At 58.2% G+C, this 18,333-nt stretch overlaps 1 protein-coding gene across 4 annotated transcripts in view; it reads left to right on the top strand.

Annotated features, from left to right (window-relative positions):
* TBC1D2B (TBC1 domain family member 2B) overlaps positions 1-18,333 on the top strand; it is a 61,476-nt gene that overhangs the window by 32,246 nt on the left and 10,897 nt on the right. For all 4 annotated transcript variants that reach the window (XM_027571606.2, XM_027571604.2, XM_027571603.2 and 1 more), the window contains exons 4-10: positions 3,725-3,888; positions 6,383-6,615; positions 7,206-7,595; positions 11,430-11,540; positions 12,434-12,618; positions 14,817-15,311; positions 17,862-17,979. In XM_027571606.2, coding sequence (XP_027427407.1) covers positions 3,725-3,888; positions 6,383-6,615; positions 7,206-7,595; positions 11,430-11,540; positions 12,434-12,618; positions 14,817-15,311; positions 17,862-17,979 — 1,696 coding nt within the window. The remainder of the gene's footprint in view (positions 1-3,724; positions 3,889-6,382; positions 6,616-7,205; positions 7,596-11,429; positions 11,541-12,433; positions 12,619-14,816; positions 15,312-17,861; positions 17,980-18,333) is intronic.

Genomic DNA, 18,333 nt, shown 5'->3' with positions numbered 1-18,333 from the left:
GGATGCACTCAGAGGATGTCAGTGCGTCGTCCAGGCTGCCAAGGGCGTGACTGACCCTTGCCTCCTCTTGTATTTGGAGTTGGGGGCTGGGAGGGGGACCCTGTCTGCATTGTCTGCCGGTCCTGGACCCTCCCGTTGCAGGGACCCTACTCCCAGTGACCCAAATCCGTTCTTCCCAGTACCGCAAGCCTTTCAGAGGTTCCTCACTGTCGGCTGAAGGCTGTGCTCTGAACCTGGCCTTCGAGGTCCCGTGGGCTCAGCCGTGTTGCAGGCCTGCTTGGCCTCTCTCAGTTCTTCAGACACTGTCTTCCCCCCAGGCCCTGCCTCAGGCCATCCCTCTGCTGGGTGGGTTGTCTCTCCTGGGGAGTCCTGACCTTGCTCTGCCCCCCACCCTGAGCTTCTCCACAGCCGTCCTACCACTGGTACTCATTATATTTCTCTGCGCCCTGGCCTGTGGCCCCACCTCCCACGTGAGCCCGTGTGTCCCCGTGTGTCCCCAGCACCTCGTGCAGCGCCGGACGCGTGCTGGGTGGCTCAGCGTACACAGGGAGGGACTGATGGGTGCGGTCTCTGCCCGGAAACCCACAGCAAATGGTAGGCTCTTATATATAAATGTGTGCTGCTTGGGGGCGCCTGGGTGGCTCAGATGGTTAAGCGTCTGCCTTCGGCTCAGGTCATGATCCCAGGGTCCTGGGATCGAGTCTTGCAGTGGGCTCCCTGCTGAGCGGGGAGCCTGCTTCTCTCTCTCTCTCTCTCTCTCTCTCTGTCTCTCATGAATAAATAAATAAAATCTTTAAAAAAATAAAAAAAAAATGTGCTGCTTGGAAGCACATGAGACCCAGACAGAAATATCATAGAATGCCAGTGTTCATCTGGTAAAGTCGTATTTTCTCTCCCAGTGCATGGACAGCATGCTTGGCATGACCTTAAGGATTGATGTTATGAGTCCTTGACTCGACTTTGTGACCTCTGCTGGGATCGCCGCCCACACTTGAGAAGCACACTCTGGAGGACCGCCCCGCCGTGCAGCCTGGCATCGTCCTAATCACCTGTGTGCCCTCCCGTGCCCTCCACGCAGGATGGGGCTGAGGGTGCCCGCAGACCAGAGCTGGCCGCTCGCTGCCATCGGGGAGGGGGGCGGCGGGGGTGCCTCACGCACGAGGCCGTGGGGTGCCGTGGAGGGCCGAGCCAGTGGTCACTGCCCTCCCTGGGTGCACGGAGATGTGGAGGCGGAGGCTCTGCAGGACGGCGGGTTTTGACTTAGGTCTTGAAGCACAAGGCGGGACCTGCAGAAGGGGGGGCAGGAGCGAGGCAGCTCATGTGAGGCAGTGGCTGTGAGAACAGGGTTTCCCGAGTCCCCAGGTCCGCGTGCCAGGAGCTCGGGCGCTGAGCAGAGGTGGTGCAGGGGGCGGGGGCTGGATGCAGGGTCTGCGTGTCGGGCATGGGGCACCAGCCCGGCTGCCCCTGCCTGGAGGTTCACCGCTGAGATGATTTCCACTCCGATGGGGTTTTTGAGGTAGGACACGCTGTCGTAGATGTTGCCGTATGTGTCTCGAAGCGGAAGGATGGTGTACTCGTTTGTCCATGTGCGGTGGACGGGCAGTGGCCTTTGTGACCACATTCCCGCGTCACTCTGGCGGCGCTGCAACTGCTTTAACGGTAGACGTGAGGTTCCAGACTTGCATGCCGGCCGGGGCTTGTGCAGGGATGAGGAAGGGTCTCCCGCGGCCACGGGGCTCTGTTTGCTCCAGCTGTTGCAGCAAATCACCCCAAACGAGAGCTTGAAAGCAACACAAATTCATTCTCCCACACTTGGAGCCAGAAGTCCAAAATCAGTGCCTAGGGCTACAGTCCGGGTGTTGGCCTGCTGGTTGCTCCCCGAGCCCCGGGGGGCCCTTGTGGCCACCTCCCGCTCCTGGTGGCTGTGACACGGCTCCCTGTCGTGAGGACGCCATGAGGCTCCCTGTCTCCAGGCCCCTCGTCTCATCTACCGGCCCCTTCCGGTTACTTCTGCTTTTTATCACTTCCGAGAATGTTTCCTGATGTGCTCGTCTATCCTAAGAACTGATCTGTTATCAGGGGCGGGGGGGGGGGGGGCCTCCCCTCTGTTGGGGACGTGGCCTGTGTCTGTCAGACACGTTGGGCATCGTAGACGTAGGTGGAGAAATTGATCTGAAATACGTACATTTGGAAACAGCTGTTGTGAATTACATCGATTGCCGGTGTTCAGACAGTTGGGGCTGAACGTGCCGGTTGGGATGCAGCGGTGGAAACGTCACGGGATTGCTGGTTTCCCTGCAGTCTTTGGTCTAGAGCACTTCAATACGGTTCAAACCAGGCAAAAACCATCTGCTTGGCAAGCACACCAGCATTGAGGAAAGACCGTTGTCCGTGAGGGTGTGGTCGGTCTGCCTCCCACGGACCTGCGCCCCACTCCGTCCCCCGCTCCGCATCCACCTCAGGGAACTCCACACGACACACGTTTCTCCCCGCTCTTTGTTTCAACCACGTCCCCGAGGTGTAATTTACCTGCAGGAAACTCAAGCGTGTTCGGTGTATAGGCTGACGAACGTCTGAAACCGAACGTGGTCATAGAAATTCCTCTGTAACAGAAACACCGGGCGTTTCCATTCGCCCGCGACCAACTGCTCCCCTCGCCCCGGCCGCCACTGGCCCGCCTTCTGTGGCTGCCACTTTGTGAACGTGGCCATGCTGTGTGTGGTCCTTCGCAGTTGTCTTCTAGACAATCATCATCTTCGTGGCCCCTCTGGGCTGACGAGTGTTTCATGGTTCATTCCCTTTCTTTGCTGAACAGCGTGCGGTGTGCGTGGACGTGTCCCAGCTGGGCCACCCACTCCCACTCGGGGACACGTTTGTGGCTGTGAGGAGTCAGGCAGCTGTGACTGTCCATGTGCAGGCCCCGCGTGCACACACATGTTCTCATTTCTGCGGGTAAATCCTGGGCTGTGCAGGCTCAGCTGTGTGGGCTGCCGCGTGGTCTGTGCGTCCTGGGTCCTGCTGCAGCCTGCACACCCGCCTCCTCACCCTGCCCTTCATGGAGGCGGCAGGGTCCTGTGTCCGGCGTTCACAGCCTTGCCACATGTGCAGGCACAGCCTCTGTGACCACTGTTCCCACGAAGGTTTGAAACACTGTCACATTGCACACATCATTGTCCCATTTTCTTTCTTCATTCAGCGGTGGATGCGGAGCGGGGGACGGAGTGGGGCACAGTCCATTGCACGGGGGCTGTGGCTGATGTGTTCATGGGGCAGGACTGTGTCTCGGGCTCAGTGGCTCCTGTGCTGGAGTCCTGGCCAGCGCACGGTGGGCTCTAGTGACGTGTGAATGGACAGATTCACTTACATGGCGCCATGGTGCTTGATCCATCACACCAGTTCTCCCGTTGATGGGTGTTCAGCCGCCACGTTCACCTGGGTCCCACGTGAACAGCACAGTGGTGGGCACTCTCCTCCATGCCCACACCCGGGAGTTCGTTTGGGACACGCAGGGTCTTGGGGTGGGGCCCCCTTCACCTGAACTTGTATTGCTGATGGCCCCCCGTGTGACTGCCGCCCGCAGCACCAACCAGCCTCCCTCTCGCCTCCCTCCCTGACATTCAACATTCGATGTTACCGTATCTGTTAACTTTTGCCAGTCCTGTATATGTGAAGTTACATTTTATTTTACAGCATTTTACATAACTCATTTCATTTCTCCTAACAGAAACTCAATGTCGTCTTTCCGTCCTGGGAGAGGACACGGTGACAGTCGGAAGAGTGTGTTTTACACCAGTGAAGAGTGGGAGCTCTTAGACCCAAACCCTAAGGACCTGGAGGAGTCCATGGCGCAGGAGGAGAGGAAGAAGCCGGCCCCCGAGGGGAACAAAGGTACGGACATGGCTCCTGCCACCGTCCTGCTCTCCGCGGCCCCTGTGGTACCAGGCTTTTCTGGAAGCAGGAGGCGCACTGGGGCTTGCGCCCTCTCTGTGGGCGATGACCCCAGAGGGCGTGTGAGATGAGGCGTTACAAGAAACGACCATCCAGCTGGTGCCTCGTAAGCTTTTTCGGGAGATAGAGCATCTAGAAGTCACAGTGCTCTTTACAGATATATGGATTTTTTAAAAACCCTTCTATTTACGGGAATCTGGAACGTACGTAAAGTAGAACGTACAGGGTCACGGGTTCCAGTGTAACCTCAAGCGGCTCCCACGGTTTCAAACTTAGGGCCGCTCTCTTCCTCCAAGCTTCCACCACCCCCTGCGTTCCGTGTCGGTGGAGTTGTTTTAAAGTAGATTCTAGACATCGATCCATTGCATCTAAATTTTTTATTTCGTACGTATCTCTAAGAGATAACGACTCATGTTAAAACCTCATGGCGGCTTCGTTATTCTACCTAGAAACAGCGGCAGTAAATCTAATAACCGAAGCCCGCTCTGGTTCCACAGCCGAGTGCGCACGCCCCGGGCACGTGAGGCACTGACGAGGTCTGCGGGCGGTTTCCTTGCCGGTCTGCACTGGCCTCTCTGCCCCTGACAGCTCCCCCTCCTCCTCCTCCCTTTGCCTTGGCGTGCGCGTGGCCAGGATGGTCTCCGCGCCGAGGATTCCCCACGCTCTGGAGTCCGGGTCCCTTCTTGCTCCTCGTGTGCCCCATGTGTGGTCGTGGGCCGAGGCCTGCCCAGATGCAGGGCTGACTTCATCAGACGAGGACGCTCTGTGGTCGGGGCCTGGGGCTGTGCGCCCTCTGGCACCACAGCTGGAACCACGTCGTGTCTGGTCCCCGCCGGTTTTGGGGAGGGTCAGGGTTCACTTGTCGTCAGCGTGACCCCGTCTGTACGGCCACTCCTGATGCTCGTCTGGGGATCCACGAGGGAATATTGATGTTTTAATGTAAAAGGACAGTAATTTTGAAATTCTGCCTTGTGCTCGAGTCAAGCATGGGCTGACAGGTGGAGGCAGGATCATAGGAAGTTTATCGGGAGGGCAAGTATTTACTAAAGGAAGTACTTCTGTGCCCCGGGAGGAGGGCCCTGACTGGCTCTGCAGGGGGGCTTGCCTGTGTTCTCAGGGTCATAGCGTGGGACCTGCAGTCCTGTGTGACGCGGGCCTGGCGTGCTGCGCTCCCTGGTCAGGGCCCGCGGGAGCGCCTCCTGAGCAAGGGGGACCTGGGTTCTGGAGGAGGAACTGCGAGCTCAGTCAGGAAGGAAGGGTCTCTGAGGCTGAGCGGCTCGCGTGGGCCGGAAACTCCCCGGGCCAGACAACCAGCCCCCCATGGGGTCTGCGGACTCTGATGGCGCGGGGTTGTGGACCCTTCCTGTACCAGCCGCGGGCGTCAGCCCCCCAGCTTGTCCCTGTCGTGCAGGGGGCGTGAACTGCTCTCCCTTCTCTCTGTTCCCCTGCGTTTAAGTGCACAAAGTCCCCCCGCATCCATCAGAAATGTGAAGGCGACGGGTTGTCACAACGAACACAGCCACGTAGGCAGCACTTACTTCAAGAAACAGGACGGGGCCAGCCCTGTCCCCCGGCCCCTCCAGTGCCCCACCCCGCCTAGGGCAGCCACTGTCCCGACTTAGGAGCTTCGTGGAATCCAAGTACTGTGTTCTAGTTCACGTTGCCTCCTCATAGTTTGAGTATAAATCTGAATTCATCTGTACTAACATTTATTTGGATCCATCAGTGTTTTAAAGGCCCATTTTTAAGGAAGAGAATGTAGTCATGCTTTAAAACACTTGTTCACAACGAAGAAGACATACGTTTAGGGCGGGGCTTTGTTTTGTTTTCTGAGAACAGATGAGTGAAGGGAGCCAAGGATCCCTGTGTCCGTGAGTCCCGCCCGGGAGCCTGTTGTCTGACTGCAGGCGAGGCCTTGGGGAAGGGGCTCTGTGTTGCTGGGACGCTGCAGGCCCTCGGAACCACTGTGCTCTTCCTTGGCCTGTGTCTCTGTCCCCTTTGGTCCTGAAAGTGGCAGAAATGGGAAACTGGTGAGGAGACCTGAGCTTCAGGAAAAGAGACGGCATCCCAGATTGAGTCTTGAGCGAGGTGTCCCGCGGCCTTGTCCTAAATTCCTCATCTGTGCCAGTGCACTCCGCCCATTTTCCCCTGCGTCCTAAGGCAGACGTTGAGCAATCACAGCCAGAACGTCTTCTTGAAAAGGGACCACGTGACAAGTCTCCTAAGGAAGGATCCCGGGTGGGGGGGGCGGGGGATTGACTTTGAGTCGGGGCTCGGTTTTCATCAAGAGCGAGCCAGGGCCCAGAGGCGTCCCGGCCCCTGCCCGTGCTCTCTGCGTGGTGAACGCAGAACTTCCCCTGAGAATGGCGGGTGGGAGTTTCCAGAAGGATGACTTATCCTGCACTTAGAAAACAAGTTTTGTTTTTGTATGTAGGAGTAACTGGCTCAGGATTTCCCTTTGATTTTGGACGTATTCCCTACAAAGGAAAGCGCCCTTTGAAAGACATGATCGGATCGTACAAAAACCGCCACGTCAGCGGTGACCCTTCGGCAGAGGGGGCACAGAGTGCTGGCGGCGTCAGCAAGCCTGCGTCTGAGATGCAGCTGCAGGTCCAGAGCCAGCAGGAAGAGCTGGACCGGCTGAAGAAAGACCTGTCCAGCCAGAAGGTAACCATCCTTCTCACCCGCGTGCGTCCCCCCCGGCAGCCGGCCGGCCGCGGGAGCACAGCCCGGGCCTCTGAGTGTCTTCGTCCCCAGAAGGGCTTTTCCCCGAAGCATTTGATGGAGGCGCCCGCGCCCCACGAGGTCACTTCTTCAGGGATGTTTGGATTTCTAGGGGGTGTGGGGACGCCGCCAGTGGGTCGGGGGAGGGTCTCGGCCGCTGTGCCCACTCCCACCCCAGCGCGGCATCGGCCGAGTCTGTTAACAGGAGGGAAAGGAGTTCCCACGTGGTGTCCATTTCCCTCTGAGACCGAGGACGCCCCGTCGTTGGGCAGGTCGGAGCTGACGGAGCTCCCGTCCCACGCACAGATACGCGTGTGCTGGGGCCGCGGCGGACGGCACTGTGTGCGTCCACGGTTTCCTGTTTCCTGGCATTGTTCTCTGCAGGCGGGCTTGACGGAGTGCATGTTTCTTCCTCTCGCTTCCGAGACCCTGCAAGAGGAAGTCCGGTGTGAGCGTGTCTCGGCCCCGCGTTGCTCCGTGTCGCGTTGTCACAGTCTCTGCTTCTCTCCTCCCCGCTCCCTCCTCTGCTGCAGGAGCTGGTGCGGCTACTGCAGCACACGGTCCGGTCCTCCCAGTACGACAAGTACTTCGCCAGCAGCCGGCTCTCTGAGGGGGTCCCGAAGGACACGCTCGACCTTCTGCACCGCAAGGATGACCAGATCCTGGGTCTCAGCAGCCAGCTGGAGCGGCTCTCCCTGGAGAGAGAGAGTCTGCAGCAGGAAGCCAGGACGCTCAAGAGCAAGGTGGGCGAGCTCAGCGAGCAGCTGGGGATGCTGGTGGAGACCATCCAGGCCAAGGACGAGGTCATCATGAAGCTCTCGCGCCAGCTCAGCGAGGGCACGGACCACACACCCTCTGCTGCAGGGGTGCCCGGCTCCCCCACCTCCCCCAGCAGGGAGCACCTAGAGCTGGACAGGCTGAAAGTAAGTGGAGCGTGGGCTCGGTGGGGTTCAGACAGCGCGGCAGACGGAGCAGACAGAGCAGACAGAGCAGCACTTGTAGGCAAACGATGGGTAGTTCGCTAAGAAGCATCCTTGGAAAACCAAAGAGTGAGTCTGGCAATGCCGTTGCTCAGAGTGGTTCTGCAACTTTCCCTCCCTTGCTCTCAGGCAACTGAGCCTACCCTTTTTGCTCTGCACCCCTAGAGCTTCGTTACCGCACGTAGCCCAGGGGCCCCTGTGCGCCCCCATGCATGAGTGTCCAGGCCAGCACCGCGCACACGGCCTGCCTCAGCTCCCTGGGGGTAGGGGGAGCCAAGGGAGCATCGTTTCTGATGGCTGGTATGGGGTTGGCTCCCAGGTAGGCTTGCTCAGAGTCAGGGCCCCTGCGCCCAGGCTGGGAGGGTCCTGGCGCTGAGGACAGGGGGGCTGCTTCCTGAACTCGTGACTGTCTGGGTTGTAACTGAGGTGGGGAAGGGCCATGTCCCTGGCCATGAGGACGCAGAGAGGCGCCGAGTGTGGCCCAGCCCACTCCAGGCAGGTCTGTAGCCCCAGGCCGCACCCAGCCCTAACATGCTCCTCGCCTGGCTACCCTCTTTGCGTAAATACCTCGGCACCAGGGGTGTTTGGCTCCCAAGGGCAGGTTATCCTTGAAGGCAGAGATTTGCCATGTTGAGGTTATTAGTGAGCACCTACTGCATGCCCAGCGTTACCTCTCTGGCTTGTCAGTGGAGAGCTGAGTCGGTGGGGGGGGACGGAGTCCTCAGAATTTGGAACAGAAGTGAACACTGGGCTGACGGCAGCATCGTCGGGACGTGCATGTGGCCTCCGTAGTGACCAGTTCTCAGTGACGCGCGTGCACGTGTGAGTCCAGAAGGACGACAGCAACAGAGCTCCCCACCCCATTCCTCTGTGATTCGACCACAAACACAGCCGTGCTTGCACAAACCATCGTGGTCGGTGTGGCTGGTAAGACGCGGCTCTGCTCGTATTCGCAGTCGAGAACGCGCCCGACCTGGACGTCACCGCATTAGCGATGCGCGTTTGACCATGGCTTACTTTAACGTCAACTGAAATTGGTATTTGGCGAGCATGCCTGTTTTGCGGTGTTTGGTTGCAGGCCTCGTGAGCAGGCTCAGCGGGGACGCACGGGAGCTGAACCAGGGCATGTGTGGGAGCGAGCGGCTTGTCTCTGGTCCACACAGCTCCCTGTGAAGACAGCAGACAGACTTGATAAGAATTAGACGTCCCCCCCTTATTCACCCTTTAGATCTTGTGGCAAGATGGGTGGGGTGGTTTTGAATCATTTGGTGATTTCATGACTTTTTTCCTCCAACATTTCTCAAGTTTTTAAGGCTCTGAAATCCCACCGTGGTCAGGTGACGTGCGACAGAGCTCATGGAGGAGGCGGCTGTTCAGGGGCCGGCGTGTGGCTGTGGGCTCCAAGTGGGCCAGCCGGCCGCCCTGAGATTTCTGCCGCCGCCAGCGCCAGACGCCCGCTCCCACCACAGGCTCCCGCAGGGGCTCCACAGGAATTGAAAGCAGGCTTGCGGGCGGGGGGCTGTGGACAGAAGTAGGGTTTTGCCACATGTGTCCTCGGTGCCCCCCACTTCTCGCGGCTGCATGGTTTTCGTACTGATTTCTTGCCTTGACCCCAAATTCGGAATGCCTCCGCGGGGGACACTGTGTGTTACGGGGGGGGGGGTCTCATCCGTCACTGTCACGGCCCACTTTCTCCGGCTCTGGTCAGTGTGTGTGGCCTGTTTGGAATTTGCTGACACTTCTTGTTGCCTCTGGGAGAGGGTCACTTTCTGTTTCTGGGGTATTTTGAGGAAGGAACACACATTGGTCGTAGGATTTTACCAGTGTAAGTACTTTACTGTTTTTGTACTTCCTTCCCGGCCTTTCCATGGCTCTGTGACTCTTCCTTGCTCGGCGTAGGTGGCTGTCTGCTTCGCTAGGCACGGTCGGGGCTGCTGTCGGGTCGCTGTCCCCACCTACCTGTGCGGCTGGTCTTCCTGAGACTTGCTCTTTGGCGCGGGCCTCCATGCCAGCAGCTTTTCTTTGTCTGGACTCTGGCGTGCGCTCAGCCGTGTGCCAGGCTTTGTGCTGTGCTGGGAGCGCAAGGCCTCTCCAGGAGTGCCCGGCGTAGTTAGCACAAAACAGACCGCTTCACAACCGTAGGGAGCACGGGGAGGAGCTCAGACCTACCCAGCTTTGCCGCTCACGAACCCCACCTGGGGGTCGGGTCCCTTCCTGCCCCAGCGCGTTCATGTGTGAACCAGCCCTCCCCTGGCAGGGTCTGGCGCTTTGTAGGGGCTCCACTTGCGTTCTCGTCATCGTCAGCGTAGGGAGACTCCTCACGATGAGCAGTCACACGGAACATAACCGGAGGAGGACCCGCTTACTCTGCTCTCCCACCATCACCCAGCCGCCCGCATCCCCCGCCCTCCTTCCGTCGGCCTCCTCCTTGTTACGTGTGTGTTGGCGCTGCCAGAGAGCTTTCAGTCGCCGGGACGGGAGGACGGAGAGCGGGGGGTCCAGGCTGCCATGGGTTTGGGCTTGGGTGTGTCACGGGCCTGTCGTGACGTGCAGTCCTACTGACACAGGAGGCGTGAGCGTATCTGTTGGGCGCGGTCGGTGGCCCAGAGCCTGGTGGCCCGGCTCTCAGAGAAACACAGGGACGGCGGCCAAGGGCTCTCACTCACAGAGACGTCTGGAGTCTCACGTGGACCCTGTAGCCTGTAGCGCGAGCTTCACAAGTGTTAGTGACCAAAGGGGCCATGGAAACATTACAGTCCCTCTACGTTTTAGGGTGATTGTGGGCCCCCATCATCATGGTGGCGTCCAGCCTGGAGACAGGGACGTGTCTCAAGGAATGGCCATGGCCTCTGTCCCGTGAGGGGTGGACACTCCCGGCCAGTCCAGGAATTGCCCAGTGACCCAGGGACCAGTGCAGCCCCAGGAACCCCACAGAGCGGGGGGCGCATGTGGGTGGAGGACTGCGCTTGGCCGAGCGCATTTGTCCCAGACGCTTGCCCTCCTCGCGGGCTTTCGCAGGCCACAGCCGATCCTGTCGCCACACTTGGCAGAACTTGTCACCAGCCTGTGAGGCTGTCCTACGTCCCACAGCAGGTGCGGCAAACGTTAACAGCTGGTGAATTTTAGGCGAAGGGCGTATCACGTTCCTTTTCTTTCCTGTCAGGTTTTCCAGAGTTCAAAATGTTTTTTGTTTTGTTTTTTTTAAAGATTATATTTATTTATTAGAGAGAGAGAGATAGCGAGAGAGGGAACACAAGCAGGAGGAGTGGGAGAGGGAGAAGCAGGCTTCCCGCCGAGCAAGGAGCCCGATGTGGGGCTCGATCCCAGGACCCTGGGATCATGACCTGAGCCGAAGGCAGACGCCCAACGACTGAGCCACTGTTTCAACACACAAATGGGAGGAACGTGCTTCCTGGAGCACGTCGTCCACTGCAGGTGGGGCCTGTAGTCGAGCGCCGTGTGTGCGCGAGGCCTTCCCTCCACCCTGAGTGACTGACAACCCACAGAGAACGTGTTGTTTCTCGAGCTACAGAAGAAACTATCACGAGGGTTTGCTTTGTGCCACGGTCAGTGAGTGCGGGGACGCAACACTCGCAGTGTGAGGATGTAATTCTGCTTGTTCCTTTGGCACCCCAAGGCTGGCGGCGGAGTCGTCTCCATCAGGAAGTGCCCGGCGGTCGGTTCTCAAAGCTCGCGCTAACTTGGGCTCTTTGCAGAGACGGTGATATATTAACAGAGAGAGACTGGTGAGAACTGATGGCTTTTTTTTCCCAACAGGATAACCTACAGGGGTACAAAACCCAGAATAAGTTCCTAAATAAGGAGATTTTGGAGCTCTCGGCACTGCGGAGAAACGCGGAAAGGAGGGAGCGGGACCTGATGGCCAAGGTGGGTCAGGGTGCAGCTGTTTCCTGGCAGCCGGGGACACCGAAGCCTTTAGAAGTGGGCACGTCGTAAACCAGCCCTGCCCCCACACTGGGGGCGCAAGGTCACTGAACCCGAAATACAGGGTGCAGAGTGCTGCGTATTCAGTGTCGCCGTGTCTGAGACGGAGACGAGTAGAGGTGCCCTGATGTGTCTTCATCCACACGCATCACGGGGTTTACGGAAAACCGTTCACTCTGACGCTCAGGTTCCCCAAACGAAGGGGGTTTGGATTGTGATTTTGTTCCATTGAGTTGCGTGGACTGGTTTCCCCTCTATAAACGGGGACGCTGAGAACCCGTCAGTTGCCTCTCTGTTGGCATTGTGGCCGGAAGAGCAGTGCCAGCATGGCCGCTGCCACCCGGTGGTGTCCGATGGCGCTCGTGGTCCCCGCTGTGTGTGCTCCGTGTACCTCTGGAACCCAGCTCCCCGCGTCCTCCCGGACCTGCGTCCGCATGGCCCCAGGGTGTGCCTGATGAGGCGGCAGATGGGAGCTGGTCCTGAGGCACGGCGTGCTGGGAAATGTCAGTGCCACGTGGGCGCCTGCTCACAGCCCACATGCTGGGTGACACTCAGCATGACTGCAGGGACAGCCACGTGGTCCTGTTCCTGCTGCTGCCTTCAGCCGTGCGGGAGTGATGTGGGTGTCGCTGGGCCAGCGCCCCAGCAGGAGGGGGCCCGGGGCAGCTGCTGGACACGGCAGGTGGCCTGGGGCGACATGAATCTGCTGTCCTGTGTACCGTCCCTGGCTCACCTCCCCATAGCCGGTGCTTGTTGTTCTTTGGCTGCTCGAGGCACCGAGGGTTGCCGATGCTGCGCCCTGGTCGGGATGGAGGTAACCTCCCTGTTCTCTGTAGTATTCCAGCCTGGAAGCTAAGCTGTGCCAGATAGAAAGCAAGTACCTGATCCTGCTCCAAGAGATGAAGACGCCGGTTTGCTCGGAAGAACAGGGGCCTTCTCGCGACGTCATAGCTCAGCTGCTGGAGGACGCCCTGCAGGTTGAAGGCCCAGAGCAGGCATTCGTGAAGCCTCATCTTGTCAGGTAAGAGCACCGGCGACTGTCATGGGCCGTGGGACCTGTTTCAACGATGGTCGTCGCTCACAGAGGACCAGATGCAAGTGCGTGTCCCATTGTGTGCCCGTCATCAGAACGGATGCTCTCGGCGTTCTTGCCGTCATAGGTGCGCAGCAGAGCCAGGCTCAGGCCAGGTCGTTGAGTTCAGGACCTCCCTCCCAAGTGCATCAGGGTCCACGGTTCCAGCAGCAGCTCCGGTCCTGCTGGGAACCAGTCCCCCAAAGAGTAGGAGCCCCGTCCTGAGACACAGTTGCTCCCACGTGTGGTTCAAGAGCAGAGAGGCCCCCGTGTGGGGAGAAGGTTTAGCTAGCCTGGCACAGTGGCTCGGCACCCCTCAAGGGTCTGACCCACGCCGCGGACGCACACACTCCAGCAGGACCTGCCGTTTCAGCTCGCAGCACGTGAGCCTCGCCCCTGTTGCAGAGCGCTCCCTGAGGCCTGCGTGCAGGAGCTGCGCCAAGGGCTCTACGCACTAGCGCGTGTTAGTGCTCCGCGGACGGGGAGGGACACACAGTCCCCGAGTCGTGGGGACAGAACCCCAGCCTGGGTGGCCGGCTTCCACACTGCGCTCTCCACGGGTCCGCGGGCAGCAGGGCTGCTCATGAGGGCCTGTCTTCCTCCCTCGGGCACCTCTGGGCTCGTTCTGTTCGTGTTGTTTCCAAACCTCGTGTGTAAGCAGAACGGCAGCTGTGCATATTGATGTATTTCTGACTTGTGGAAAATTGCAAGCCTGCAGCATAGAGTCACATGACGACCCTCCAGGCGGCCCTTCTGTAATTACTGTCAGTCTGGTTGCACCTTCTCCTCCTCGCCCCCAGGGATTTTTCTGGAATACTTCACAGCAAATACTGGACGTTGTGTCCTTCCACATTACGACGCGTCAGTGTGCGTTTCTAAGTCCTCACTGGGGACACCTTCTAAGACACGAATCCCACCGTACTCGCAACTTTTCAACGTTACTTCCTGGAATCTTCCAGGTGGATCCGTGTGGCCCCCGAGCTGCGTTTCGTGGGCCTCATGCCCCCTCCACTGTCGGAGGCGCCCGAACCTTGGTGTCTCTGCTCCTTCCCCTCGTGGTGGACACACAGGGTCCTTCCACGTCCCCTTGTGACAGATGAGGAATGGCGAACATAGGGATTCGTGTTTCCACGTGCCCGGGGCGGGGGGAGCTCCTCCAGGGTGTAGACAAGAAGCGGGATCCCCGGCCTGCAGGGCACACGTCTCTCCAGCCCCACTAGGTTGGTACAGGTCACACCCTTGGCAGCAGGTGCGAAAGGCCCCGTGTCGGTCTGACCTCACAGGTGGTCACAGACGTGGCCGCTTACACACCACCCGTTTGCTGTCTGAGCTTGTGTGGGCCAGCTGTGCGGCGGGCCTCTCTGGATATTCCAGGTGTCACGGGCACCGTGTGTCCTCATGCACTCGAGCTGTTCCCTGGGGCTGTAGAGCGAGGGCTCCGTTTCCACGCTGGCTGTCGGGGTGGTCTTCCCTGCTTCTGGAGGCCACAGGCGTCCTCCTCCGTTCCTCAGCCAGCAGCAGTGGGCCCTGTGGTCCGCACGTCCGCGGTCCTGCCCTGTCTTCCACCATGAAGGGTCTTGTGCGTCCACGGGCCCCCAGCGGTCCGGGGTAGCCTCCCTGTCCCAGCTGAGTCAGCGTGACGCCGTGTGCCTCTGCCGTACGATGTGGCTAGCCACAGGTGTGAGTCGCCACGGCTGGACGTCCTTGGGGCCACGGTCCTGCTCCCACACCCACATTGTCTTCATCCCCAACGTCTACGCAAATACTTTTTCTCTCACCTTTCCACGTTTTAAAATGACATTTTCCGAACACGGAAGTTACACGTACAGACACGTATGATGTGTAAACACACGTTCATGTGGCCAGTTTACCAGGTGCGTTTTTTCTTACGTGCTTTTCACAGGTAGGGCTTTAAACCGTCTGGAATCTATTTTTATTCTAGTACCAAGAGATGTAATTTCATTTCCTCCCACGGAGCTAGCCACTCGTCCTGCCCCGGCTGTTGAGGTTTTTTCTGCCCTCACCGGGCTCCAGTGCCTGGTCCCAGATCAAAGGGCCACGTATATGTGGGCCAACGTGCTTTTCTGTTTGGTTCGCGTTTTTGTCAGAATCCCGTCATTCAATTTTCCCTCTGTTTTTCTCAACAGTGAGTATGATATCTATGGGTTTAGGACCGTCCCAGAGGATGATGAGGAGGAGAGGCTGGTGGCCAAGGTCCGAGCGCTGGACCTGAAGACCCTGTACCTCACAGAAAACCAGGAGGTGTCCACCGGTGTCAAGTGGGAAAACTACTTTGCGAGCACTATGAACAGGGAGATGGCGTGCTCCCCGGAGCTGAAGAACCTGATCCGGGCGGGCATCCCGCACGAACACCGCTCCAAGGTGTGGAAATGGTGCGTGGACCTCCACACCAGGAAGTTCCGGGACAGCGCCGAGCCCGGGTACTTCCAGACGCTGCTCCAGAAGGCACTGGAGAAACAGAACCCGGCCTCCAAGCAGATCGAGCTGGACCTGCTGCGGACTCTGCCCACCAACAAGCATTACTCCTGCCCCACCTCAGAGGGCATCCAGAAGCTCCGCAACGTCCTGCTGGCCTTCTCCTGGAGGAACCCGGATATTGGCTACTGCCAGGGTCTGAACAGGTGGGTCTGAGCGGGTGGGTGCCCGGCCTGACCGTCCCCTCCACTCCTGCCCAGCTGAGGAAGGCCAGCATCGTTGGGCAGGGTTGCCGTCAGCTCGGCTCAGTTATGTGACATCCCCAGTTCTGGAGTAATTGAGAGAAACAAACATGCTTTCAGAAAGTGTGAAGAACACCAAATGGGCGCCTGGCTGGCTTTTGGTGGAGCGTGCGACTGTTGATCTTGGGGTTGTGATTTCGAGCCCCACGTTGAGTATAGAGACTACTTAAAAGTAAAATCTTTAAAAACACCACCACCGCCATGAAACATTATCTGAAACAACTAGGTTTTCTCATTTTCATTTTTTACTACTCTTTGTCACGCTCCGGTTTTGACCAGAAGTTTGATTCCATTATAATTATAACTTTATATAATTTTGTGTTTATAACACACGAGGTGGACAGTGGTGGCCACTCCTTGTTTATACCGGATCTTTGGGAATCAGGGAGCTGCCCCACCTGGCTCTTCAGCTGGCCGAAATTGGGCCCTTTTGGACCAGAGTCTTTTTCTGCGGGTGTCACGAGCGCTTCCATAGACAGGGGACACTGGACAGCCTGTCACCTTTCGTGATGACCCAGGCCTCCTCATTCGGAGCTGGGCCGAGGGGGAACGAGGCCCCAGGAGGCCCTGGGGTCTGTGCGGCACAGACTGCACGTGGCTGTTTTGTGCCACGTGTCCGGCCCACGCACCTCCTGCTCATGCTGGTGTTGCACGTGTCCACTTAGGTTCTCTCCGTGCAGGGATCGTGGGCCACCAGGCTGTTAAGAGGTTCGGACAAAGAAGGAAGAAGCTCTGTGCACACTCTTTAGGGATTTTCCCAGGAGCCCAAGTGCTTGCCTTGAGTTTTGAATGCTGAGGTTTATTCTGGCACCTCAGAGGCCTTTTAAATTCTCCTCCACCAGCTACTGACCTCCAGGAAGGGCCGTCTGTTTGCATCTGAGATGCGTGTTGCAGGAAGGAAGGGTTTCGGGTGGAATGTCCAAACCAAGCTTCTGGGAAGTCACCCTGCCTCCGTGGTGCTGAGGTTGGGGCAGCCCCTCTGGGCCCTGGAAGTGAGGGGGATTTTGGCTGCCCCTCCATGGCCCCCATTAAAGAAACAAAAAGCAAGCCTGTCAATAGGTTGCTGCCGAATGAAGCAGTCTTGTTTTGCTTAAATCCACAATTCACACTGAATACTCTAAAAATTTCCAGAAGCCGAACACTTCTAAAGCCCAGAAGATCCGGCGGGGACCTGTGCATGCCTGTTTGGGGGGACACTAGCACCCTGTTTATCTGGCATGGTCACAGAACCCGTTCTTCCCCACAAAAGTAAGACTTCCAGAAAATGAAAGCTTTCCCCCTGCATCCCCATCACCTTTAGGGCCTCTTACTTTTAACCATTTTACTGGATTTATTTTTTTCCAAATATTTTATGCGTGTGTCCTGAGAACTCAGAACTTTGGTAGAAGAGTGTTAGCCTTCTCTGAGTGACTCGAGCCCGTCCTGCGGGGTCCCGCTGGTTTTGGATGCTTGGCCCCGTGCCCCGGCTCCGTGGGTTCTGTGGCTTTGCTTTCTCTCCTGTCGTCCCTGCTGGGGCCACCTTCCTGCTGACCGTGCGGTCAGGCCTGCTGGAGGCAGCCCCTCCCCACCTACCCCATGCCCCTCCTTTTAGCCTTTTAGTTTGAGATGAGTCCATTATAATTTTATCTAAGGAAGCAAAAGGCCAAAAACAGCCTCCAAGAATCAGTTTTCAGGTTTTCCGTGACGCATAGCAGCTCCTTGTCTGAGAGGAACCTCTTGGATTCCAGATGCCAAGGGAGGGGCTCCTCTCTGGCCGCGTTGTGTCCAGACCCTTCCTGGACGCCCACGGGGTGCCAAGCCCGGGACAGGTCACCTCTTGATTGGTGACCCCGTCTTGGCCAGGCCCAGGTTTCCATTACGAACACCCAAAGAGTGGAAGCCACACCTCCTTCCCCCCACATGCCCGCGGCGGAGACGGTTCCTCCCGAGAGCCCCTCAGAGCGGTTGTTTGTAAACCATTTTTATTCTTCGTGTGTTACACTCACCCCTGGGTTTTTTGTGCTTGGAAGGATTAGCTGCATTAACTACACCTCTTTTTTTTTTTTCTCTTTAACAAGGTTGATTGATCATTGGGAAGGAATTTCATCACCTTTTAACAAAAACCAAATGAAAAGTTTGGGGGGGAATAGTAGCTTTGCTTCTTGAACTTGAGAAAATGCCTCCCTTGGGGCTCCCAGCTGGCTCAGTCGCTAGAACGTGCAACTCTTGATCTTGGGGTTGTGAGTTCGAGCCCCACATTGGGTGTGGAGACTACTAAAAAAAAAGAGAAAAGAAAGAAAGGAAGGAAGATGGCTCACTTGCCTAGGAACGCTTACCTGTCATTTATCGGGGACTGGAGAAGTTGTGGCCGTGAGAACTAAGGGCACGCCGCGGTGCCACTGTCCAGACCGGCCGTGGGGCCTGGGTCGCAGGCTGCAGGGTGCTGGTGCTCACCTTGCTGTCATTTGCTTGCAGGTTGGTGGCGGTGGCCCTTCTGTACCTGGAGCAGGAAGATGCTTTCTGGTGCCTTGTTACCATAGTGGAGGTGTTCATGCCGCGAGACTATTACACAAAGACGCTGCTGGGGTCCCAGGTACGTGCAGACATACTGTGCCTCAGTCAGCAACGTGGAGAGTTCGAGCTGAGACAGGACTGAACTAAGCCTTGGGGAGGTGGGTTCCTGCTCGCGGCTTCAGCCACTGACCCCTGCGGCGGGTGCAAAAGGCAGGGCATACTGCGGACCCTGGGCCAGGCTGAGCGTGAGCCGGCGGGGCGGGCTGGCGGTTACACACCCTGAGGAGTGGACCAGCCCCATAGCCCTGCTGTTCATGGTGGCTGTTCTGCTGTCCACCCCGCCCCCCGGGCTCCGCTGTCCCCTCCCCGGGCTCCACTGCCCCCCCTGGGCTCCACTGTCCCTCCCTCCCCGGGCTCTGCTGTCCCCACCCCC

Source organism: Zalophus californianus, chromosome 6, assembly GCF_009762305.2.
Source record: "Zalophus californianus isolate mZalCal1 chromosome 6, mZalCal1.pri.v2, whole genome shotgun sequence".
Taxonomy (NCBI): Eukaryota; Metazoa; Chordata; class Mammalia; order Carnivora; family Otariidae; genus Zalophus; species Zalophus californianus.
This window is presented reverse-complemented; position numbering and strand designations above follow the sequence as displayed.